At 54.1% G+C, this 22,741-nt stretch overlaps 1 protein-coding gene across 2 annotated transcripts in view; it reads right to left on the bottom strand.

Moving 5' to 3' along the window:
- MSI1 (musashi RNA binding protein 1) overlaps positions 1-13,276 on the bottom strand; it is a 30,258-nt gene extending 16,982 nt beyond the window's left edge. The window contains exons 1-6 of one of the 2 annotated variants that reach the window (XM_087768758.1): positions 12,999-13,276; positions 12,697-12,737; positions 12,479-12,560; positions 12,281-12,365; positions 7,552-7,593; positions 5,707-5,799 (exon numbers count right to left, since the gene is read on the bottom strand). In XM_087768758.1, coding sequence (XP_087624884.1) covers positions 5,707-5,799; positions 7,552-7,593; positions 12,281-12,365; positions 12,479-12,560; positions 12,697-12,737; positions 12,999-13,057 — 402 coding nt within the window. In that variant the 5' untranslated portion in view covers positions 13,058-13,276. The remainder of the gene's footprint in view (positions 1-5,706; positions 5,800-7,551; positions 7,594-12,280; positions 12,366-12,478; positions 12,561-12,696; positions 12,738-12,998) is intronic. The other variant, XM_087768757.1, reaches the window with a different exon arrangement.
- Between the last annotated feature and the right edge of the window lie 9,465 nt (positions 13,277-22,741).

Here is a 22,741-nt window from a genome sequence, read left to right as displayed (position 1 = left end):
CCTGAATGACCATTACTGCTACAGCATTTTTGGCTATCTGCCTACCAGATGCGGAGCATAGAGAACCCTTTGTTCCAGAGGCATTGTTACCACAAGCCAAACTGTCTACTGCCGCAAGAGAGGTGATCAGATTCCCCTTCTCCTCCCCTCCCCATCTGTTCATTGCAACCATGTTACGTGTGAGAATTTGCATAAATTGCCCTCTGATCTGTGGAAGAAAATCCAAAATCCAGTTTGGAAATCCACAGCAGGTTGACAAGTAGCTTTGATCCCTGAAATTTCCAGAGAGCAGCAGATTAAGGATTAATTAATTAACATTCTCCTGATCCAAAGTGAGGGAAATCACGCCCGCCATAAGCACAGGAACAAGTCTTCCTTTAAAGAAATTCCCCATCAGTATCTAAAGGTTCTCCAATTAGTCAGCAGGGAAAGCTCATTTCACATACCCAAGTCAACCACGCCATTTTCCTGGCAGGTGTACATGAATATGCATTTGTGACAGACACGCAAACCCTCATCAGATCCAGCACCTCAGATCGGGTGGTTTTCTCTTGGTCGGAACAGGACTAGAGTTGGCGTCCGAGTGCGATCTCAGAACCTGTCCGAGGCAAACGGTCCAGAATTTGGACAGAGTATTAGATGGCAGCCTAAAGGTCAGAATCGTCCTCAGACCTCAGCAGATCTTTTTTCTTGTTTGCTTCCAGGATATTTTTAGAGAGCAGATCTCTCTCTGGGCATGATCTCCCTCACAGAGAGGCTGAGCTTTCGCGACCGACTCATCCACATACGCAGATCACCTGCGGGCCCAGGGAGAGACTGTTTTTAAGCGCTTTTCAAGCACTCTTGGAGCCACAACTGATTAGTGAGTCATGCAAAGACGTCATTGTGAATATATTTCTTGCACTTCTGCTTCATGAAATGCAAAAGCACACAAGAAAACCATGAGTTCAAACACCTGAGTCGGGTCCAGGCCCCCATTTCTTCCAGTACCTCTGCATTTCTAGTTTCAGAAAGGACCAACTCCTCTCCTAACGACAAACAAAAGACCGGATGCACCAAGTTAGAGCAGAGGTCCACCTCGGCCAACACCCCCCAAGGTACCAACCAACAACAGACACCTTTGGAAGAACGTAAAGACAAGGCAAAGATACTACAATAGACCCCAGAACACTCCATCATCTTCCAGCTATTTGTGATTCAGGGATTTCCTGAACTCAAAGGGATGTCTGTGTATTTAAAAAGACCTTCCATGAATTTGTCCAATCAGTTTGGAGCCTATGCAAATTCTAGCAACAGCATCCTCGGGCAACGATTTCACAGCTCAGATAAGCTCCATGACAAAGACACCTTATTTGTTCTGAGCCTCCTATTTTGCAATTTATTTGACTTTCTCTACCGCGAAACCTCATCAGACCAACTCTTGAAAAAGAAAGACGATCTGAGGTTTCTCAGTTATGATTTGAAACAAATAACCTTGCTTACAAGATCAGAGACCCAATGGTCCAAAGAAATCACTCTGATGGACAACCCCTCTTCCCCCCAAAAAATAATACAGAACAACCTGTTCCCAGAGGTTGAAGTAGAAAAGGAGGCAGCTGAGACTCGAGCTCCTGAGGCATCCTCATACGTGTTGAACTAGACAGAGGACTAGCTATGCCCGAGGTGGTAGGTGCGAGGTATCTTCCTCCTCTCTTTCTGTTTCAGGTTTCAGTGAGGGTGGTAGCCTGAATCTAGAGAGGCTGTTGAAATACTTCCTTGTGTGTCTAAGGATCTCCAACACCATCCAACCTAAGCCAAGACACTTGGCTACACACACTGCGAATGCAATTCTTTCCAGGACTTCTGTCCTACAGTTGAAAAAATAATCTCCTTTAGAAAGCATGTCCATGGCCTCAGCTTGCATCTCAGAGAGATTCGAGTTTTGGAGCCAGAAGTGTTTCCTAGAGGTCCTGCTATGTTCAAAGCCCGAGCAGCTGCACCTGACAAACCAGAGCCAGCTTGAGAGCACTTCTCAGTCTCTCTCACTGTACTAAAAAAAACCCTTTGTATATTCTTCCTCAGGAAAACAGCAGCCCATATTTTTCATTCACTGTTTTGGAAGGAAGAAAAAAAAAAAAAAAAAAAAAAAAAAAGAAAGTGATCCTTCTTTGAAACAGAGAAACTCACACCGTATTTGGGATCCTCTTTGAAGCTTCACCTTTTGTGCCTGTTAAAATCAAGTATTTTGATATGAAGAACTGAGGAGCCAGCCTCTCCCTTTCTTCCTGTATCCCTAAGTAATACTCATGGATTTCCTCCTCACACATTTTCGTTTCTCTTTTGCCACTTCCATTTTACAAAGTTGAGAGAAGGTTTTGGACACAGCAAGGAAAGAAAAGAAAACAAAACAAAAATAGGAGAGTAAGCAGAAATGCCAACATGGAAAAATCAGACTTGGGCATTTTGTTTTATGAAACGGGAAACCATTTCATCTCCAGCCCAACCAAACTTCCATTTTTTTGCTGCTAATGGACACACAAGGTGTGTGGTTTCTGGCCGAGATGCACTGACGCTAGCTACCTTGGTAGCCTTGCGAACTGCAGTTCACAGATTTGGACCAGAGAGAACATTATGATAATCTAATTTGACCTCGTCTGTACTGCAGGCCATAGCACTTCCCCTCTAATTCCTACAGCATGTGCATGCTTTCTGTCTGGACTAAAATGCGTTTTTCAAAAAGCATCTATCCTAATTTAAAGGCCTTAAGTGGTGGCAAACCTAACACACGCTTAGGCCTGCAGCCTGAGGGTTACCTAGAAGATGACCTTCACGCAAAACCCCTTCAGCAGTCTGTACTCCCTTGTCCTCAGAAGCAGAGGATGATCTCCCCCTGAAGCTGAGACCCAAACTGAGCTTGCCACTGGATTCTCAAAGATCGACCAAAACTCACCCTCAGGAACCCGGTACCTTGATCCTGAGGAATCAAGGCAGGACGACTTGGTGCTCCCCGCTCTCTCCTCTCTAGATTCTAAGCGTTCCCGTGCCTCCCTGGACAGGCAGGAGGAAAGAGGAGAGATTTTTCTCCTGCCAGATCCTAGAAAACTGTGGGGCTGCTCGGAAGAAGAGGGAACACAGACAAAGCCATTTCCTCGGAGGGTACGTCCCCCAAGGAAATGCTTTAAGAGGGCATCCTTAACAATTCCTTTTCAGACAGTCCCAATCCAATTCCAGTACAAGTACCGGCCCAAATGACTGAGAAAAGATTTTTTTCAGAGAGGCTTTCCGAGATGAGCATGACACAACTGAAGACTTAAAGATGCCATAAATCGAGGAGATGAAGACCACAGAGTCAGGTGCCAAGAGTGCCTCTGAAGAAGGGATCCTAGAAGACCTCTGAAAGCTAGGAGGCCCCCGAGTGTCATAAACACCAAAAGAGCCCATCTACCAAAATCATGTTCTCCATGAGTCACATCTGAAACTGAAGGCAACAGGCTTTTCTTAGACCTAGAAACCACAGAGCGGCGCATTCAGAGCTCAGAGCTGATGGCCACGGAGGCTTTCCTCTGAAGCACGCTTTCCACGGATCCTGTGCATCAGCCACACGGAGCTACCAACTGGAGAGAATTTCTCAGGAAACAGTTCTAGCCTTTGGTAAATTATTTGAGGCTTAGCCTAGAAGACGGTTACAGGCCAGGAGAGATGCTTTACACAAGAGCTCTGACGAGTCTCTCCTCAGCTGAAATGGCCAGATGAGTCAGAAAACTGCCCCAAAACCGGAGAGTCAATCTGAGCAGCCCTGACCTCTCCCCACGGAAACTCCCCAGACCCAGGAGGCCAGCTGCATCGGCCTCATGCAGATTTTGAGCGCCGGATGTTGTCCGGGATGCTGGTTCTTCGGAAATGAATCGCACTGAGCTATGCAGAACTCTCCCTTCTGCCCAGTCCCAAGAAAACAATCTGACACAACCAGTTCTTGCCCGTCTCCTGACGTCAGGACACCTTTCAGCACATGACCATGAAACAGGAGGAACACAACAGCGTAACACCCCAAAAGAACTGGAGAGTACTTCTCAAACTAGAGCAACTGTAACTCCTTGTAAACTGAGCGCTACATGACATGCTTCTGCCTCAAATTAACAGAGGTACAGTTAAGGTTAAAAGGGGATTACGCCCAAGACATTTTGTTTTCCTATCAAACGCATCCGTCGGCGGCACAGAAGCACGGGCAAGTCAAACTAACAACCTTCAGACTACACAGACACATGGACACCACCACCTTTAGTGGTGACGCCTTCAGTGACACCATGTAAAAGCTCCTGGGGACACAACAGAGTTTGCTTATTTCTAATAGGAAATAAAACCACACAGAGCTAACGACCAGCAACCACGGGGATATCTGACCACTTTTGCCACTGCCGCTTTCTCTTAGGACTGAGCAGAAATACAAAGGAGTCTCACTTTGCAGTCACGATGGCATACCAGGACGTGCAGATCTGACTTCAGAAGCTGAACAAAGGTACGGAGCAAACACTTGTTCCAAACGTTCTGCCCAAAAGTTCCAACGGTACGGCAAAACTGGTTACAAAACTCCCTTTCCTTTCACCGATTAATGCGCCTTAACACAAGATCACCCTTTTGCAGGATCTTTCGGAAGAAAATTAACACCAAAGCCTTCATCCCTCACACTCTGCAGTTCCTGCGGTACTTTCCTCCACATCCATGATGTTATCAGCAACGTCCTGGCCAGATTACCGCCCAGCAAGCTCTGTTCTGCCCCGCCGAGCCGGGCAGAAAGGTCCCAACAGCTACACAATCCAACACTCCCTGCCCCAAACAGCAAACGCATGCGCAACACCACCGAACAACAGCAAAACAGTCACAGCGCCCTGCCCCAGAGGCGACCGCATTCAGCATTTGGGTACGGTGATCCCCTTCAGTTCCTAATCCCATTAAAAATCTTGGGATCCTTCAGTCTAATACTACTGAGATTGCTCCTGGGGATGCTCACAACCTCCTGAGCAGGGACTGAAGGGCCAAGACTGAGCCCCCTTCTATCCTCCGATTCGGTCCTGCCTCGCGATTTGCACACCCTTCCGTGCTTTCACGGACCACGGCACAAGTGACTTCAATCCACAGAAGCCCACCCTTCCCTGAGCCGCCAGCTGGCACAGAAGAGCCAGACCAACACAAGGGACAGCTGTAGTGCCAAATTTTCTTCAAACATCCAAAAACATCACCACCACTTGCCCAAGACTCAGCAGGAAAAGTTTCAGGACCAAAAGGCTTATTTTAATAAAGGATTACTGAACTATCAATGACAAGCTTAGAGTTAGAAACAGGCCAAAATCACAGGTCTGATGCTGCAGCCGCTCTGTCAGGAGTGTCCACAAACCTTCCTCCAGCATTTAAACAAATTGCAAATCTGCAGGACCAAAATGCCATAAGAGGCCTCTGGATAGGGAAAAAATGGAAAACTATTTCCCTTAGCCCCGGTCCTACCAACTCCAGGAACAAGCACAAACTCTTTGTTGCAAATCAGCACAGGGCAGGAGTCAGTGGCTATAGCCCCTACAAAGACATCACAGCCACCCAACATCCCTAACTGTCCTTCAGTCTACTTAACCCCATGCAGAAGACTCGCAGGCTCCTAATCCCACCTCCACAGAAGTTCAGAAAACTCCTTTTTGCCCCAGAAGCAACAGTTTTGATCCAACACAAGAGACTTACCTTCCCAAACTGCTCGAAATATTGTTTCACATCCTCCACAGTAGTGTTCACGGACAGACCACCCACAAATATCTTCTTCGTTCGGGTCACCATCTGGAAAAGGGAAGGACAGGAATTCACCAAATAAACCCAGAGCGAGCGGAGAACGAGACTCAAAAGGCCACTAACTCCCCTCCGCTGCTGGGAAGCGCCTGCCCCTTTGCTGCAGCCGAGCTTCCACCTTCTCGAGGCCCCCTGGCCAAACGTGGCCAGCAGGTCTGTCCCACGCCGGACCCCAAGACACAATCTCGCCCTTGCGCCGCCCCATCGTGCTTGCCAGCGCCCAGCCACCACCTCCTCCTCGGACAGCACGTTACCAGCCTCTCCCCTTGCTAACCTGCTGCTCCTCTCTTGGCACCTTCGCACCACCCCGCAGGCGCGAGGCACGACCGTCCCCTCCCCAGCCCTCCAGCTCTTCCTGCAGCCCCGTCACTTTGCAGAGACGGCCTCCTCCAGGCTCCCCCAGAGATGCCTGCTCTGCTTCCCGGAGCAGAAGGATGGGCAGGAGGCCTGCCAGCGCAGGTAGGCTCCCCAGGCTTCGCCCTCCCAGCTCACAAATTGCAAAGCATCCCATCTTGCATGGAGTAAGCCTCATTTCACGCCCATTCCCCAGTCACTTAAATAGAGCCCAGTCAACTCCCAGTTAAATCTCTTTTCCCTCTGCAAGAAGGCAAAGAGAAGATCCCTCTGCCACTTGTCACTCATGCAACTGGGACAAGGAAGAAAACTAACTGCCCTGAGAGGAGCCATTGCTGCCAGGCTGAGGCACACCGACGTCCTTTGAACCGGCTCTCCAGCTGCATCCTCCCCTTAGCTGCCTGGCTACACCCCTGCTCTCAGAGGAACACATGGTCCTAATTACCCCAAGGAGCACAGGGCTAATCCGCAGCAATTCCCTGGCTTGGAGAGCAGCCCGTTCTAACACTAAAGCACCTTCTGTCACCAAACTGCTTAATGGAATTAACCCAATTCCTACCATGTGCTTCCTGGCTCCAGTTACTCAGGATACCTGCTCACCAATTGTTCTCGGCGCCTGATCCCCCTTACTTCCCTCCCGGCACCAGTCTCCTCTTCCCTCTCTGCTTCTCCCCAGCTCTTTCTCCCATGACAGCACTTGGAATCGAGACTCTGAACTTGAAAAATCCCATCCAAGGGCAAAGTTAAAGGGAGACGCAGAGTCTAAAGGCAGCCTCCAGCCGGCTCCTCAGTTAAAGGTTTCTAGCTGCACGCCTGGAAAAAGTTCCTGCAACTGCACATTGCCAGAGCCTCTTGTAGATAAAGTCCAACACCAAACTCCTGCCTTTTCCAGCGCTGAAGCACACAAGGGCATTTCGCAAAACGAGATCCTTCTCCCCCTCTCTGCCGTACACCTATTCGTACACACGCACGCGCATACGCTCGACCCTCTTTCCACCTTACCACGTCGCAGCATGGAGCTGTTCTGTGTCTCCTTAGGCCTGAAACTTCCAGACACTGGCTGCACCTTCGGAAAGACTAAGTTCACCCTGGGCAGCACTTATTTCACCACTTATTTCACTAGTGCATCCTAAAGCATAATCGAGGGGCCTCCCAGTTCCTCCAGTGCCACGCAAACCCCCAGCGCTGCGCTGCAAGCCCAACAGGAGCGTAGCACGGCGCAGCGCGTCACGCTGGCGATGCAGCACAGCAGCTCCTGCTCGAGGTGAGTCCTGAGTAAACCCCAGGGAGCGACTCCGCTGCGTGCACTGGCAACCTTGCACGGAGGGACAAGATTCACCACCATGAATTTCACCCCTTGGAGTGGCAAGGGCTGCCCGCAGTGCTTACCTTGGGCTGTGCTCGGCGGGGGAACGCTACCTTCGGGTCAATCTGAAAGAGATGTGGGGAAGAACAGGTGAACACGCTTTTGCTGCCTGTTTACAGACGCAGGGTTTCCTCCATGCGCACGGCTCGCTCTGCCCACGTGGCACCTTGCTAAAAACCCAAATAATCTACCCGAGGTGCATAAAAGGAAACTGGCTGCAGACATCTTTCCTGCTTGGTAAGGTGTAATCCAGGGAGACTACAAGTCCCAGCATGCAGTGGTCCGTCTCCAGCTGAGCGCTGGCCAGACGCACCCGGGAGCCCATCACATGCTGGGATTAACAGGCTGGGCTGCACCCTCCCGCTCGGCCTGCCCCTGGGTGCCCTGCATCACCGGCCTCATATTAAAAGTGCTTTCTTTTGCCGTTTTGCTCTCCCCCTTCACTCCACCTACAAGTACAGAGCTCACCTGGGTAGTAACAGGACAGAAAAGAGGCAGCGCGCAAAAAGCCAAACATTTCATCCCACAAAACACGGGGGGAGAAATAAAAGAGCAGACAGGGCAGCACAAATTAAACCGAGGAGCCCGAAGCCCCCCAGGCTGCAGAGGCTGCGGCCACAGGGCAGCGCGCTGCCCCTCTCCCCAGGCTGCGCCGCACACAATGACACGATGCCTCCCCTCTGCAGGCTGAGCCCTCCATTGTGCCTGTTCAGCTCCTCTGTAAACCTGCTGCCGGCCGGAGCTGCCGGGCCCCACGCCGCCATCCAGGTGCCGCGCGTTCTGCTGGGCTCAGCACAGATGAGCGCGTGCCGGCATTGGCCTTGCACCACCACAAAAGCCGGGACAGCACTAATGCAGCTGCAAGCCAAACACCCGCGGAGCCTCCTCTCCTCCTCAGCCACCACCTCTTTCTTTATAGCCTATTTTTACAGCAACTCATGTAAAGTTACATCACATCGGGGATGATCCAGACCTACAAATCAGCTTACAAAGACCTGCGGTAAGGGCAGGTCTGGCTCATCCCTGCACTTGGACAGGCTGCAGCTGGGAGGGCAGCTCGCAGCCTCGTCCCATCAGCCCGGCAGCTCAAACAGCCCAAAAGGAAGCTGTGGTGCTCCAGCTCCTCTCGCTGCTTTGTTCGGCTTTCCAGCCTGGCCGCCCTCCCGTCCCGCGTCCTGTCACTTGTCACACGGCCCCGGAGCTCAGCCTCCCCGCGCCCTGCCACCAGCTTCTCTCCTGCCTTCCCCACCTCCATCCTGACTCACAGCCTACAACATAAATAAACTCAGCACGTAAGTAAACAGAGGCAAAAGTGAAGAGCACAAATAAACTCAAAAATAAACCTCCCTCCCCAGGCTCCAAGCACCAGCTCAGCATACCCTCCGGTGCCTCCCTGGGGCATCTGAACCCTCCCTCCCTCCCCGCGCACCCCCCCACCGCTTCCTGGCTAGCGCAGACACCCACAGCGAATTCTGAGGACAGGGGACGGCAGGAGACCAGGAGGTTGATGGCAGATAATAAGCAAAAACAATAATCTACTGTCTTTTACTTCTCAGCCAGTGTCATTCAGCTCCTGCCAAGAAGATGCTTTCATACTCAGCAATGCTAAGCTCGGCCTCATTTTCTCATTACCCTGAGTGTGATCAACTGGGCAGAGATAACGCGTCCTCCTGGCTGGAGGGAGCAGGCAGTCATTTCACAAATTCTTCTGCACAACCAGCTATTGTTGCAGGTAGAGGGAGGCCGGGGCCGCCGACCGCAGGGGCAGCCCTGGGAACACGCGGAGGGGAGCGAGTTCAGTGCCGGACTCAAGTTACTCAAACTGGACTGCTCCTTGCTGGCTGGACTCTTTCTAATTAAAGTGAAAGCGCTGGTACCTTATTCCCTCATTTCTGGTGTTAAAACAAGTAGCCCTGGAGGAGTTGCGTTTCAGTGTCACCCGCTGACGTAATGGATCCTTTTTACGAACCTAGACAGAAATCTGCTAAGAGTAAGAGCATTCAGAACTGCTCAGATTGTATCCAAAAAACAAAACCCCGGGATCAGGCTGCGGTGAGTGGAAGTCACTCGAGCACGAACCGCTTCCACTTCACCTCACAAGGCTTTGGGGACGAGGAATCCCACTGACGTCGCAGGTGTACCAAGCGGGCCGGCCGGGCTCCTCGGTAACGCTCTTCAGGCCACCTACGGCACCGTTTAATAGCTCAGGTCACGTAACTCCCGCGTTAACCCGGCCGGTAGCGGTGCCCCAAAGCAGGGGGAGGGCAGGGAAGGACCCGCAAGACCTCAGGACTGGGTTTGTTCATTCATCGCACCTCTGTGGCTACCTTCGCTCTGTCAGCGCTGCCCCAGAGCCGCAGATCGCTCCCTCCGCCACAAAAGACAAACCCAGCAAAAACTCAGTAACGGCAACAAAGAAACCACAGGGCGACCCAGCACCGCCGAGCCCAGAAGCAGCTCAAGGCAGTGGCCAGCTGCAGCTTTACAAAGTCACGCAAATCTTTTACCTTGAGACTGCAACGCCAATTCTCATATCAAGCATTTCCATAAATAACCCCGTAGGCTGCTGCTATCTAGCTTACAAACAAAGAGGAGCCTGAAAAGCACAAGGTTTCCCCGGAGAATCGGGCCAACAGCCCTCGTTAGGGTAGGAAGAATCGGAAAACAATGAAGCAACAAGTTGGGCAGACACTGTCTATCAAGTGCTGCTTGCCAGGAGACACGGAGCCTCGAGAGAAGGCTGTCCTTCCAGGACACCGGGCCTTTTCCTGCAAAGTTTCATAAAACCCTAAATTAGGATTCAGATGAGTTTGTGTCATTTAACCCATGACTCACAGCAGAGCCTTTCAGTTCAGCAGGGAAAAGCCATAGGGAGGCTCCACGCAGTACCACAAGACCAACCTCTCACCAGGCAAAACACCCCAAAACATCTGACCCAGCTGAAAACCGCGCTAAATAAAAAATAAAAAGGAAGGGGGGAAGAGGATCAAAGTTCCTAACAAAGGAAGGGCCCTGGTGAAACTGCCCCCATTCTCTCTGCCGCGCCGGCGGGGCGAGCGGAGCAGATGCGGCCGGGAATTTCAATGGCCGGCCGGTCCCCGCGCGCCCTGCGCCACGAGGCCCTTCTGTTCTCCTGCGCGCCCGCCGTCCGCCCCTGCCCTGCCCTGCCCGGCCCTCCCGGGCCGCACGGCGGGCTGCAGAGCGGCTTCGCACGGGGGGCAGCGGCGGTTCGGGGAGAAGAACGGAGACCGTGGGTTTTGGCTCACTCCTAGCCCCAAAACGCTTTCGGGATTAGTGCTACAACAGACATCCATCACTTGCCTTTCCAAGAGGGGTCTATGCCAGCCCGCAGGCTCATGACGGGACTAGCTGAGCAGACACCGTGTTTACACAGGCTAGTGTAAAAAAAAAAAAAAAAAAAAAGAAAAAAAAAAAAAAGAGAGAGAGAGAGAAAAAGAAAGCCCTGGGCCCTCCTCAAAACACTTCACCATAACCCTCCCCCAGAGCAAAACTCACTTTACATCACTCCTGAAAGGAGGAGGGCTGGGAGTCCTGGGGACCCAGCCTGGGCCAGGAAGGCTGGGGTAGGTTTAACCGGGAGCTCCCGTGGGGAGGAAGGACCTGTGCACATCAAAGGGAGCGATCCAGGCAGTTAAACAGGAACAGACATAAATCTCGCTGCAACTCACGCCGTAAACCCTAAGAAAGGGGGTCTCGCTCTCCCGCCCTCTCCCTTCTGCCGAGATAAAGGCTAGGATGCCCGAGCCACGCGCTGCAAGAAATAAAGTTGCGCGTTTGGACTCCTCAGCAGCCCGTGCCCGGAGCCGGAACGTCTCCCCTCACCGTGCCACCCCCTCGCAGCCCCCGCCGCTCCCCCATCCCTACCCTCACCTTCACCCCAGGGCAGCAAGAAGGAAAAGGAATTCAGGGGAAGGCAAGTCGCAAAAACTACAGAGAAGGGACCTCCCACTCAGACACCTCACCCCCACCCCCCGAAACAGCCTGCACATCTCCCGAGCACCGCAGATTTGCAAGGCAGGACCGGGTACGAGACGCCACTGACCCAGGGAGCCACTGAAATCTTTCTGCTGGCCCAGCCAGGGCTCCTAATCAGCCCCTGCTTGCAGAGCGAGGACCGGAGCTACGGCCGCTCCAAGAGGCTGGTGGTGGCCCACATGGGCGGGCGCTGGCCACGCTTGGAGACAATAAAGTCTTAAACCTCCGCGACCGTTACAAAAACTTCACCCGGGGAAACCACGGGCGAGCCTCTGGGGCGCACGGCACGAAGGCTCTCTGCGAGGGGAGGGCATGGGCCACCGTGGCCGGGGCAAGCGGGGCCTGGGCGGTGGGGGACAGCACCCCTGGGGAGGGAGCGGGGGGGGCGGCTCCCTTCTCCCCAGAGGCAGCCACATCCCTTTCCCGGTATGAACCCTCGCCCCAAAACGCGCTCAGGTGTCCCGGCTGCGAGAGGGCCGCAGTCACTCCTCAGAGGGGCCTTACGACCGATGGGGCGGGAGCAAAACCATCCCCGGGATCCACAGACCCACGCCGGGACGTTGGCCCCGGGCTGACGGTGAGCCCGGTGCTCGGGGGGCAGCGGGGCCACCCACCGGCGAGCGGGGCGATCAATCCGTATCAGGAATCGATAGTTTACAACCTCTAACTGGAAATCAAACACCGCAATCGACGGCTGCTCCGAGCGCAGCCGCTCCGCCGGCAAACGCACCCCTGAGATGAGGGAAGTCATCTCACCGTCTTGGAGTCCAGTTCATGTCTGGATTGGGCCAGGACCTTGTCGACGCCAGCCTGGTCCATGAACGTGACGAACCCGAAGCCCCTGAGCCCCGCAGCCCGGGCAGGAGAGGGGATGCGGAGAGAAGAGAGAAAGTTGGTTAAAGTGGCGGCCGGGCCGCGGCGGGGGCGAAGGGAGGCGCGGGCCCGGCCTCTCACCTGGATCTCTTTGTCAGCGGGTCCCGCATCACCAGGCACTCCTTCACCTCGCCGAACTGGCTGAAGTACTCCCGCAAGCCCTCTGCAAGCACAGCGCCCACCGTTGGGTGCCCCGGCCCGGCCCGGCCCGGCCCCGCCGCCCCCGCCGGGCTCGGCCCCGGCCCCGGCCCCGCCACCCCCGGCCCCGGCGGCAGGTGCGGGGCCGCCGCGGCGCTCACCTTGCGTGGTCTGCCAGCTCAGTCCCCCGATGAACATTTTGCTGCGGGAGGAAGGGGAGAGCCGTGAGCGGGGCCGCGCCGGGGGGCCGCGGCGCCCCGCGGGGGTGGCGGCGGCGGCGGCGGCGGCGGCGGGGCCGGGCGGGGAGGGGAGGGCGCGGATCGGCCATGTTGGCAGCGGCACCGCCGCCGCCGCGCCTGCCCGGGCCGGGGCCGGGGCCGGGGGGAGGAGGGGGCGGCCGGGGCCGGGGCCGGAGGTGGGGGGGGGGGGGGGGCGGCGGCGGGGGCGGCCGCCGCGGCGGTACCAGGGGTCGTGCGGGGAGTCCGGGGAGGCGAGGCCGGGCTGGCTGCCGTCTGTCTCCATTCGGACCTCTTCTCCCTGCGAGGAGCGGCGCCGCACTCCCGGGGCAGATGAGCGCTGGAAAAGGGGCCGGACGGACAGGCCATGCTGCCCCCTCCCCCGACCCCTCTCCGCCGGGCGGGGAGGGAGCGAGGGAGGAGGGCCCGGCGGGCACAACCTGCCCGGCTCCTCCCACCCCCGCCGGCCCGCCGGCCGCCCTGCGCATAAAACCCGCCGGCGGCGCCGGGGCCGAGCGCCGGGAGCCGCGCCCGCACCGCGCCGGGGGAGCGCGCCCGGCCCCGGGCACGGCGGCGGCGGGAGCGGCCCGGGAGCCCGCGGCCGCTTTGTCCCCGGCCGCGCCGCCCGCACCTGCCCCGGGGCGGCGGACAAAGGGCGGCGGGCTCAGTCCCGCCGCGGCGGAGCCAGGCCCGGCCCGGTGCGCTCGGCCCGGCCGCGGCGGACCCCGGAGACCCCGGCCCCCCGCCCCGCTGTCTGACCGCCGCCGAGCGGGCGCCGGCACCGGGCGAGTTAAAGCCGGTGCGGGGAGGGCCCGGGACCGGCCCCCGCCGCCGCCCTCCCCGCCGAGGGCGCTTCCAGGGCGGGACCGGGGCTGCTCTCCTCGCCCCCGGGCTCCGCGGCGGGGAGCCCCGGCGCCCGCACCCGAGGCGCCCTCCCGGAGCCTGCGGGGGTCAGGGGCTGCCCGGCCTGGAGCGGCCGGCGGGCCCCGAGCGGAGCCCCGCCGCCCCGGGGACGCCCAGCCCAGCCCGGGGCTCCGCGGGGAGGGCGGCTGGGCCGCGGCCGGGGCTGGCCCCCAAGGCACCGGGCAGTTTCTCGCTCGTTCAAATTGACAGGAGGACTCGTGCCAAGCTCCAGCCTCTCTCCACTGCCACACAAGTTCATCCACATACTGAGGGCTTCTGGAGCAGGTCCGGGCACTCTCTGCCTCTGCTCTTGGGCAACCCGGCCCCGGGTGGCTGAGGAGCTCAGCGAGGAAGAAATGAAATGCTGGTCATCACCTGCAAAGCTAGAGTCGGATGAGAGCTGCAGCCTCTCTCTCCTGACCGCGCTGTGCGTCGCTCTGAGAAAGGGCACTTGTTTGCACGGGTGGCATCGCGGAGCAGGGGAGCGCACAAAGCCTCTGGCGCCGGTTGCTGCGAGCCCCCCTCATTGCGCGGGGGTATCGCAGGGCCCCAGGCGCTGCCTGCCACTGTGCTGCCAAATATCCCCCCCACATCCATGGCTCTGCTCCTTCTAGCACCAGGCACTGACAGCTCTCAGGTCTGAGCCATCCTCGTTCGACCCTTCTTCCCCTTCTCTCATGACAGCTTTTTCCATCTGCCAACACACCTCGTCTCCCTCCTGGAGAGGAACCAGGACACCTTTGTTTTAACAATACTTTGCAATAGTATCTTTCGCTACGTGGGCTCATCCCGAGGCCTGTGGCTGCAACTCTGAGTTAAATTCATCCTCTGCCTGTTAGCTCTGCCAAACCACCGTTCACCCACTCCATTTCCTGAGCTGGGTCAGTGACACCATCCCGTCTCCTGGCCCCGTACCCGGGCACGGCAACACACTCGACACCAGAGACTTGGTAGCCACCTCTGGGAAATGAGCTACGCAGCATCCCAGCTGTGGCCACGGAGCAGCCCCGGCTCCCGCTGCCATCGGTCCGGGCTGAGCTGCCTCTCCAGAATAACCCACTCATCATTCCACAGGGCTGCAGTCACCACTTTGGGTGGAGGTGCCCCGAGAGGCAGCCGGGCTGGTGCAGAAGAGAAATATAAATAACGACGCGCAGAGGTGGCACTGCAGCTGGCAGCGGTGGGGAAGGGCTGCGGTGGAAGCAGCGGTGCTGAGGCAGCGTCTCGGCCGTCTCCCCTTGCACGTCCCGAGAAACCTGGACGATGGCGGGGCTGTCGGAAAGCCACCGCTGCCGCCTGCCGTGCTGCCCAAACTCACTGCTGCCCCCCATTTCGATAGCAAATACTCCAAAGGGGGGACTAACATTTTCAAGTCACCTGGCACAGGTTTTATGGTCCATAATTGCCCAACCCCGGCACAGCATTAATGCTAATTAAACACAAGAAAGAAAAAAAAAGAAACGAGGGCTCAGCGTTGGACACACTAAAGGATAACATCTCTGGGTGTACTACCAGTGCATTGCTATAATTTTAAATGCGTGTTATTTATGAGACAGATAAAGCGGAGCACTCTGAGGGACACAATGTTAAAATGCTTCATTGTAATTTTTTTTTTTTTGCATTATACTTATTATTTTATTCGCTTTTTCTCCACCGAAATAATCAACAAGGATCAATGTGAGAACAGGATCAGTGTGAGTTAACATCTGTGAACATCAGAGGGGAAAAAAAGTGAGCCTTCAGGAGGATCTGGATGGAGGATCGGGTTGGACTTGCATGGCTGGGAACGACACCGTACCACGTAACTTCTTCCAAGGCCCTTTCCAAAACATACGCGCAATATTTTGTATTTCCACCTTAGGACCCCAAAGTGCTTTGTAAATATCAATTCATTTATCTCTGTAACGCACAAGACGGCGGGTCCTGAAAAATCTGTCGATTAGTGACAGTAGGAAGCTTTCCTCACGCAGAAGGAAATATATAAAACATTCCGGACCTTATGATTGGAAAGATGATCTGCCGAATATAAAATAATGCAGCATTGTATTCCCGGGGCTGCAGACAGACAGCTGTAGTGCCTCTGTGGCTGCTGCTGAGAGGTTGCCAAACACCAGCGAGATTAACAAAACTGCTCAGTTTTCTTGCTGCTATTCGGCGTCTCGCGCGCGGCAGAGTGACACTATCAAAATCATGTCCGCTTCCTGCTGAGGAGGATGATTGGCACAGCTCTGCCCAGCACCAGTGGCAGACACTGGAGTTATTCATGGCGAGAGGGAGGTCCCAAAAAGTGGAGGTTCGGGGAGGGGCAGGGCAGCAGCCGCCTCCTTTCCTCCCTCATCGTATGAGGCTTAAGGAGAGATTGTGCCTTGGAGACCTGTCTCTAGCCAGGGGGGCTGGCGGTCGGGTACTACGAGAAGTTTTGCTTTTCATTTAGTTCAGACAGTTGATAAACAAACTTGAACTGGAATTCAAATCATTTTTGTAATATTTGCGTTACGATGCGGAACACGCAAACCTGGAAGATATTTAACCGCAACTCCGCCGGCAGCCTGGGGGCAATGCCAGGCTCTGGCGGAGGCTTCTGGGGGTGCTGGCGCCTGCTCGGGAAGGGATGCTGACCCTCGGGAAAGGCTGACGGCAAAGCCTCCCCGCTAGCCCAGGCGCGGGGCAGCCAGGGGCGGCTGCCGCAAAGGGAAGCCCCTGCTCGGCCACCTCACCCGGCAGGAGCTGGCGCGGGGCAGGAGTCGGGCACACAGGGGAGAAGAGCTATTTAGAGAAATTGAATTATTTAGGCTCCCCTCAGGTGGGGGGGAGGGACAGAGTCAGTAAGAGGAAGAGAGGAATGGCTGCAGAGGCACCGAGGGTTTCTTTGCTCCGTGCGAGACACCTCGCGGAGCAAGGTTCGCAATGGGGGAACGGGCTACACGGTGCAGAGCATTGAAGAACGGGGCGGGGGAAGAATAGGGGAGAGAAACAGTGCTGCATGCAAGGCAGGAAAAGAAAAGAGAAACATAGGTGTGGGTGGATAAAGAGCAGGAGAGTATGAAGAGTAAATAAGGACAACTGGGATAACTGGAAGAAAGAAGTGAGGGAGGAGAGAGGAGATGACCACCTAACGACCACAACACAGCAACAGGGATTGGAGCCTCAGGAAAAAAAGGGAAAGAGGTCTGCACGGGATGGAAAATAAAAATAAAATATCAAGAGAACTTGTAGCGTAGTGAATAGGGATTCAGCATAAAACAGCAGAAAAGGAGAGGTCTCTGAGGTACAGCAGGAGATTGCAGGCTTCCACTCGCTGTCCTGGAAATGATGGCTAAGGGGAAAATCAGAGCACCCGTCCTGCTATTCTCCCTCTTTACAAGCTCTAAAAGCTACTACGTGGTGTCTAGTCTCCCTGATCCTATCTAAATCGGTCCAGCAAACGAGGGAGGAAACACTGACTGCTCAGCTCGAACAGCGGGGCTGCTCCGCACGCCGAGGGCGCCCAGCGCCGTGCCGGCCTGGCCCCCGCGCGGGTGCCACCTCTCTGCGGCAGCCTGCAAAGACTCTCCCTCTCCAAAGAGGAGCTGAAAACATTTTCACTTACCCTTAGGTTTTTGTTCTTAACACACCACTTCCAAGATTGCACATAAAGTGACAGAAAGCAACAACGGATTTGAAAAATGAGACCTCTCTCCTCGAAGGTGCCCTGAGCTCCACCGTCCCTCTAACCTCTCAGTTACCATTTGTCACAGACTTTCACCAGTCACTGCTCTTGGCTCCGTCCTTGCTCCTACCTAACCTCTCCTCCGTCCTCCCTCCAGCAACCTGTGTAAAGAGGACCTTTCCCAGAGCATCCGCTGCGAAGAGGCTCTTCCCCAGCCCAGAAGCGGAGCTTTGCCTCCTACTCCTCCCCTCCTCGCCTGGAGGCTCAGAGGTTCCCCTGGGGTGATCCGGAGGGACCCATTTCCCCACCCTTAGAGAAGAGGGGTGAGCAGGGATGCAACAGAAACCCACCAGATGTGCTAGACTGTTTAAAAGAATACACTGAGTAAACTGTTCCTTGTGCTCATTGAGGAGGATAAGGCAACTGGCTCAGCCGGCACAGGAGGAGATAAAGGTTAGATATTAGGAGAAACTTAGCAACTATGAGGATGGCTAAAGATGGGAGAGGCCGGTCAGGAAGGCCAAGAATCCCCATCCATGAAGATTTTTAAGAACAATTTAAGCAAACATCAGTTCGGTGATCAGGTTCTATTTTGTCCTTGCCCATTGCAGAGGCGACCTCTCGGCACCACTTTCAATCCCGTTTCCCAGTTTCTTCATCATGCGAGGTGAAAGGACAGAAAGAGTTTGGAGCAAAGGAGGCAAAAGTGAGGGCTTGTCTCAGAAAGGGGAGTTCTGGGTGCGCTCCAATGCGCCTCCAATAGACGGAGGCTGGAGAAGAGAGGAATAACACAGAGAAATTTAAAGGCTGTGGTCCACAGGCACACGTCAGGGCAAGGAACAGTGCAGCCTGGGGCCGGGCTGCACCAAACACCCCCAGGGCTGGAGAAAAGGTCTGGGACCGCGTCGAGTAAATACGGGCAACAGAAAAGGGTCTGGGTCAGGTCTGAGAGCGTCAGCCAGTGCGACGGCTGCCAGATATCTTAGACAAAAAGGGTTTCTGTATTAACATTTTTAAAAAGTACTGAAGTTCGGTATTAAAAATAAAATCCTGTGTCCCAGTGGGGGGAGAAAAAAAAAAAAAAAAGAAAGAAAAAAACCAAAACACACCCCCACACCGGACACAGCTTTTCCAGTGTCTCCCTGCAGCGACACTGCTGGGTGCCTCGCAGCCCGGTCTGCTGGGCCTCCAGCACCGGCGTCTCGGGCAGGGACCAGCGACGCTGCGCTATCAGCTGATCCGCACGTCCCCCGCGGGTCTGACGCACGCGTGAATTATTCACCCGGGGCTGAAGTCAGCACCACAGCAAGGACCTCTGAAATCCGCCTTGATGATCGCAGCGTCCGAGGGAACAGGGGAGCCAGGGCAGGACGGGGCTCAGGGGAAGGAGGACTGGACCCAGGAGGCAGAAAATCTGGGTATTGGCGCTGTCCCAGCGCGGCACCAGAAAGAAGAGGCGCTTACAGGAGCAAACAGGGAACTTCTGGCTCGACGCACCAACAGAGGCTGAGCAAGCAGAGGCTGTTTCTTCATCCCCTCTCCTTCAGGACAGAATCGATTTCCTACCTCTGCCACACCACTCACGCTGGCCTTTAACTCCCCCATTTCTTCAAGACTTACTTTCTAATCTAAGCTGATGGGACTTTTGCTCCACAAATCCCAACAGCATTTCTCAGAAGACAACTTCATAGCGTTCTGGTACTACAGCGGTATAAAGTAACTGGGACCGCACTATTAAACTTAACAGCACAAAATTGAGAAAGTTTACAGATTATTTAGAGGAATGCACAGAAAAAAGCATCTTTAAAGTTCAGGGTGCATGCTGGAGCTCCTGAGACGGGAAAGGTTCAGACCAAGGCAAGTGTACGGGACAGAAATACATGCTGTAAATCTCCTTAAGCAGCTCAGCCTGCCCTGGTTCCTCAAGGTTTTCCCAAGGTATTTTGTTTGTACTTGTCACATGACTTACACCAGGCATCACATCCTAATCAAGACGGACACCAGTGTCTTCCCAGGCAAAGCTCCCACCCTCGGCTTGCAGGAGCGGCTTAGCTGCTCTGTACACGTAACCCCTGCCTCAGCCTCCGCCCTGCGGAACGGGGGCAAGGGAGGCTGCGAGGGGCCAGGGACACTTGTCGTCATCTCTGGTCGTTCTTCTCTTTGCCGTAGAACTCCCGAGAGGGAGTTCTTAGAAGAACTCCTGGTTTTCTACAGCAGTGCCCCCCGCCAGGCGCTCCGGGGCAGGAGCGGCGTCCTCCCGAGAGGGAGCCTTTCCCCCACCCCAGGCCACAGCATCTTCGCTCAGGCTTACAGGCTCCCGACCCTTCCCGGCGAGGGAAGGTGAAACGAGGCAGCTGTTTCTAACAATTCCAGCTGCAGCAACCTACACCAGCTCTTAAATACGTTGAGTCTGGAACTAGAAAAGGCTCAAAATCCATTCTTTGGTCCCAAGACAGAGCGATTCCTCCTGCCCACAGACCTGGTGAGCTAACCTCTCGCTGAAGACAAGCTCTGATTCTGCACCGCTCATAGTCTAGTGGGAAATACTTTGCTCCTGCTGCTACTTGTCCATTCTTGCCCTTGTATCTTTTGCTCACTTTTCACAGCCTTCAAGCATTTATCTTTTCACGCCTTTGCCTGCTCTGGATTTCCCTCAAGGCTGATTTTGCTACATCAGGGTCCTTATGCCATTTTCTTTTTGCTTTGTTTTTTTGGGCTCAGGCAGGACTTTCCCCACCTACCTCATGCCCACGCAGTTCCACGAGCTGAAGCAAACCGAGTCCCTGACCCTTTTCCCAGCAGGAGCAAGAAGTGATTCACAAACCGCATTCCCCAGAGCTCCCAGCTGGCTGGTGGCCAAGCCACCGCAACAGCGAAGGACCAGCTCCCTCCAAAGCAGCTGTCCAAGACGTTCTTCAGCACAAAGCTGGGACGCAAGCAACGTGGAGATACTCTGACAAAAGTGGGGGGATGCAGAGGAGCAGCAGGAAACCTCTCTCCCAGCGGAGGTGCACAACACGTATTGGAACCATCCCTTTACTCCAAGTAGGAACGAAACAGTAACCTCTGCAATTCAAACTCTGTCGGATACACGTATCAAAATGAGGAATATTAACATAAAAAAAAAAATCACTTAATTAGATTAAATTTTTGTAGGAGCCTTAAATGTTTTTAAGATTTTAGTTCCATCTGCCTGCCACATTCCTGATCAACCAATGAGCAGATTCTGCTCTCCTGTTTGCAGGAATGGCCGGTGCAGCTCTGGAGACACCAGAAGAGAGGAATCTCATGAGTTACACTGGAAATAGTGGGATCATACTCAGGCTTGTGATATCCTGACTCACTGGACTTGTAATCTGATTATAGGGGTGTTTTTGGAAGCCCTGGTTAGTACGTCCTGCCCTGCTCCAGCATTTTCCCTCTGGGGATCACCAAGTTTGCTGCTTCACAGACACCCTCGGGGGTTGGAAACTGCCCGCTTGTGACGGATGGAAACAGTGAGGCATCTTCCAAAACTTCCCGTCAATTTTGAGCGTTTGAGTCAAAAAGCTGGAGATGCAGTAAACGTTCCTCTTTCCACATAAGGCCCCGGGGAAGCTCCCAGCACACAGCATTTCTGCTAAACAAGCACGTGGCGTCTCAAGGTGCGCACCCAAGATCTGCGTTTCTTTATACGTAGTGGCGTAGGTGGCTAGGTCGAAAGCATAATGCTCGGATAATCTATACCTTCTCTACGTTTTTAGCCACAATAGCACCCTGTCCTCCGTTTACTGACACTCTGCTAGACACCAAGAAAGCTAGTACAAGTGTTTGCCTATCTCGAAATTTATCATGTTCCTGGGACATAAAGTGTATTTAAAACAAATTGCATTTTGGAGGGTATTTGAAGTAACCTGGGGATAGACGAGACGTTTGCTGGGAGAGCAGCTCTGGAGCCAAGCAAGTTTTTGAAGTTGGAAAGCTCTTCTTACACACTCCTGCTAGGCAGACAAAATGTGCTCAAGCTCGTTGGCCATTCTGGAGCCTTGAAAGCAATGCGGCGCCTGGTAAATTCATTCCCAGATGCTGGGGAACAAGGGATTGTGGGAGATGGTTTAGGATGGGGAGGGATTTACTGCAGAACAGAGAAAAAGCAAATCAATGAAAGTTTGTTCAGCCTTACTTCCCCTTTTTTTTTTTTGTTTTTATTTTTAGTGAGGCTGCAGTAGGAGAAATTTTGGGATTTCATGCTTGTGTTGCTTTAAGGATAGGAATGCTGGAAACGGAGGTATTTGATACCTTTGCGGCTAATTACAGTGCAAGCTCCCAGTGTCCTGACAATGCCCTTGTCCCTGACCTGGAGGGGCCTCACTGTCTCAGGGTCAGCTGTAATTTAGTTTTAGGTCAGACCTGGGACTCTCCTGCCAAACTAACTGCACTTTGTTTTGAAGTAGAAACCATTTACTAGCGAGTCTGAGACCATCAAACTCATTTCACTAACGAGAAACAGGGACGAAGCGCAGAGCCCCAGAGACGAAGGTCAGCGTTCGACACAAGGAGAGCGCAGCTGCGTCACGAAGGCAGGGGCTGCTCTGCCACCCAGCCACACAAGCGCGTGAGCTCCCTTCGATTACGTGTGTTTATCACAAAAACACCCAGGGCCCAGCTAAGCCGTGCCGGTCCCCGCGCAGGCACGACGGCGCTGTCAGCCCCCCACCTCAGAGTTCACGACGCAGTTGCGGCACGTCGCAGGGGGCTCGAGAAAGAGGACTGAGCTCTTCAGTAAACCTCGAGTTGTTGGTGCTGCTCCTACCTCTTCCCACAGATTGGCCGGGTGATCTGGGCCAAGAAACTCCATTTTTCTCCTTGAAAACTGAGACTTCTCTTCCCTACCTCAAAAAAAAAAAACCCAAAACCCAAAAAACAAAAAACAACCAAACTTTGAAGTCTTCAGAGAGAACATGCTGCAGAAAATAACCCAAAAGCTGTAAAGGGAAACACTTTTTAACTTCCTCCAAATAATCAGCACTCTCTAACTCACAGGGAATGAAGGTTTTTTTCCAAACCAACAGACTTTGATCCGATCTTCTTCCCCCTCACCGTATTCACGGACAGAGATTATACCGTAACGATACCGCGTAGCATTACCTGAAATTAACTTGTCACTTAAAAAGCTGTTCGTTACAATTCGTGGGTCAGTCTGAGAGCCCAGCGCATTTTGCGTATTTTCAGAGTCCCATATTTGAAAATATTTGTGTATTTTCAGAGTTGCATTTATGTAGACATAGGACTGGGTTTGCTAAAGAAAAACCTATCCAGGGCACAAATTTTTTTTCAACTCTGCACATCACTGCGACGAGAGGCCAACTTGCACTTACAGGAAAAAAGCTGGATGAAAAATTTGTGCCAATTTACTAAACAGTAAAAGACTTTTGACAG

The sequence above is a fragment of the Nipponia nippon genome, unplaced genomic scaffold, assembly GCF_047370975.1.
Source record: "Nipponia nippon isolate SJK-2023a ecotype South Korea unplaced genomic scaffold, ASM4737097v1 scaffold_30, whole genome shotgun sequence".
NCBI lineage: Eukaryota > Metazoa > Chordata > Aves > Pelecaniformes > Threskiornithidae > Nipponia > Nipponia nippon.
This window is presented reverse-complemented; position numbering and strand designations above follow the sequence as displayed.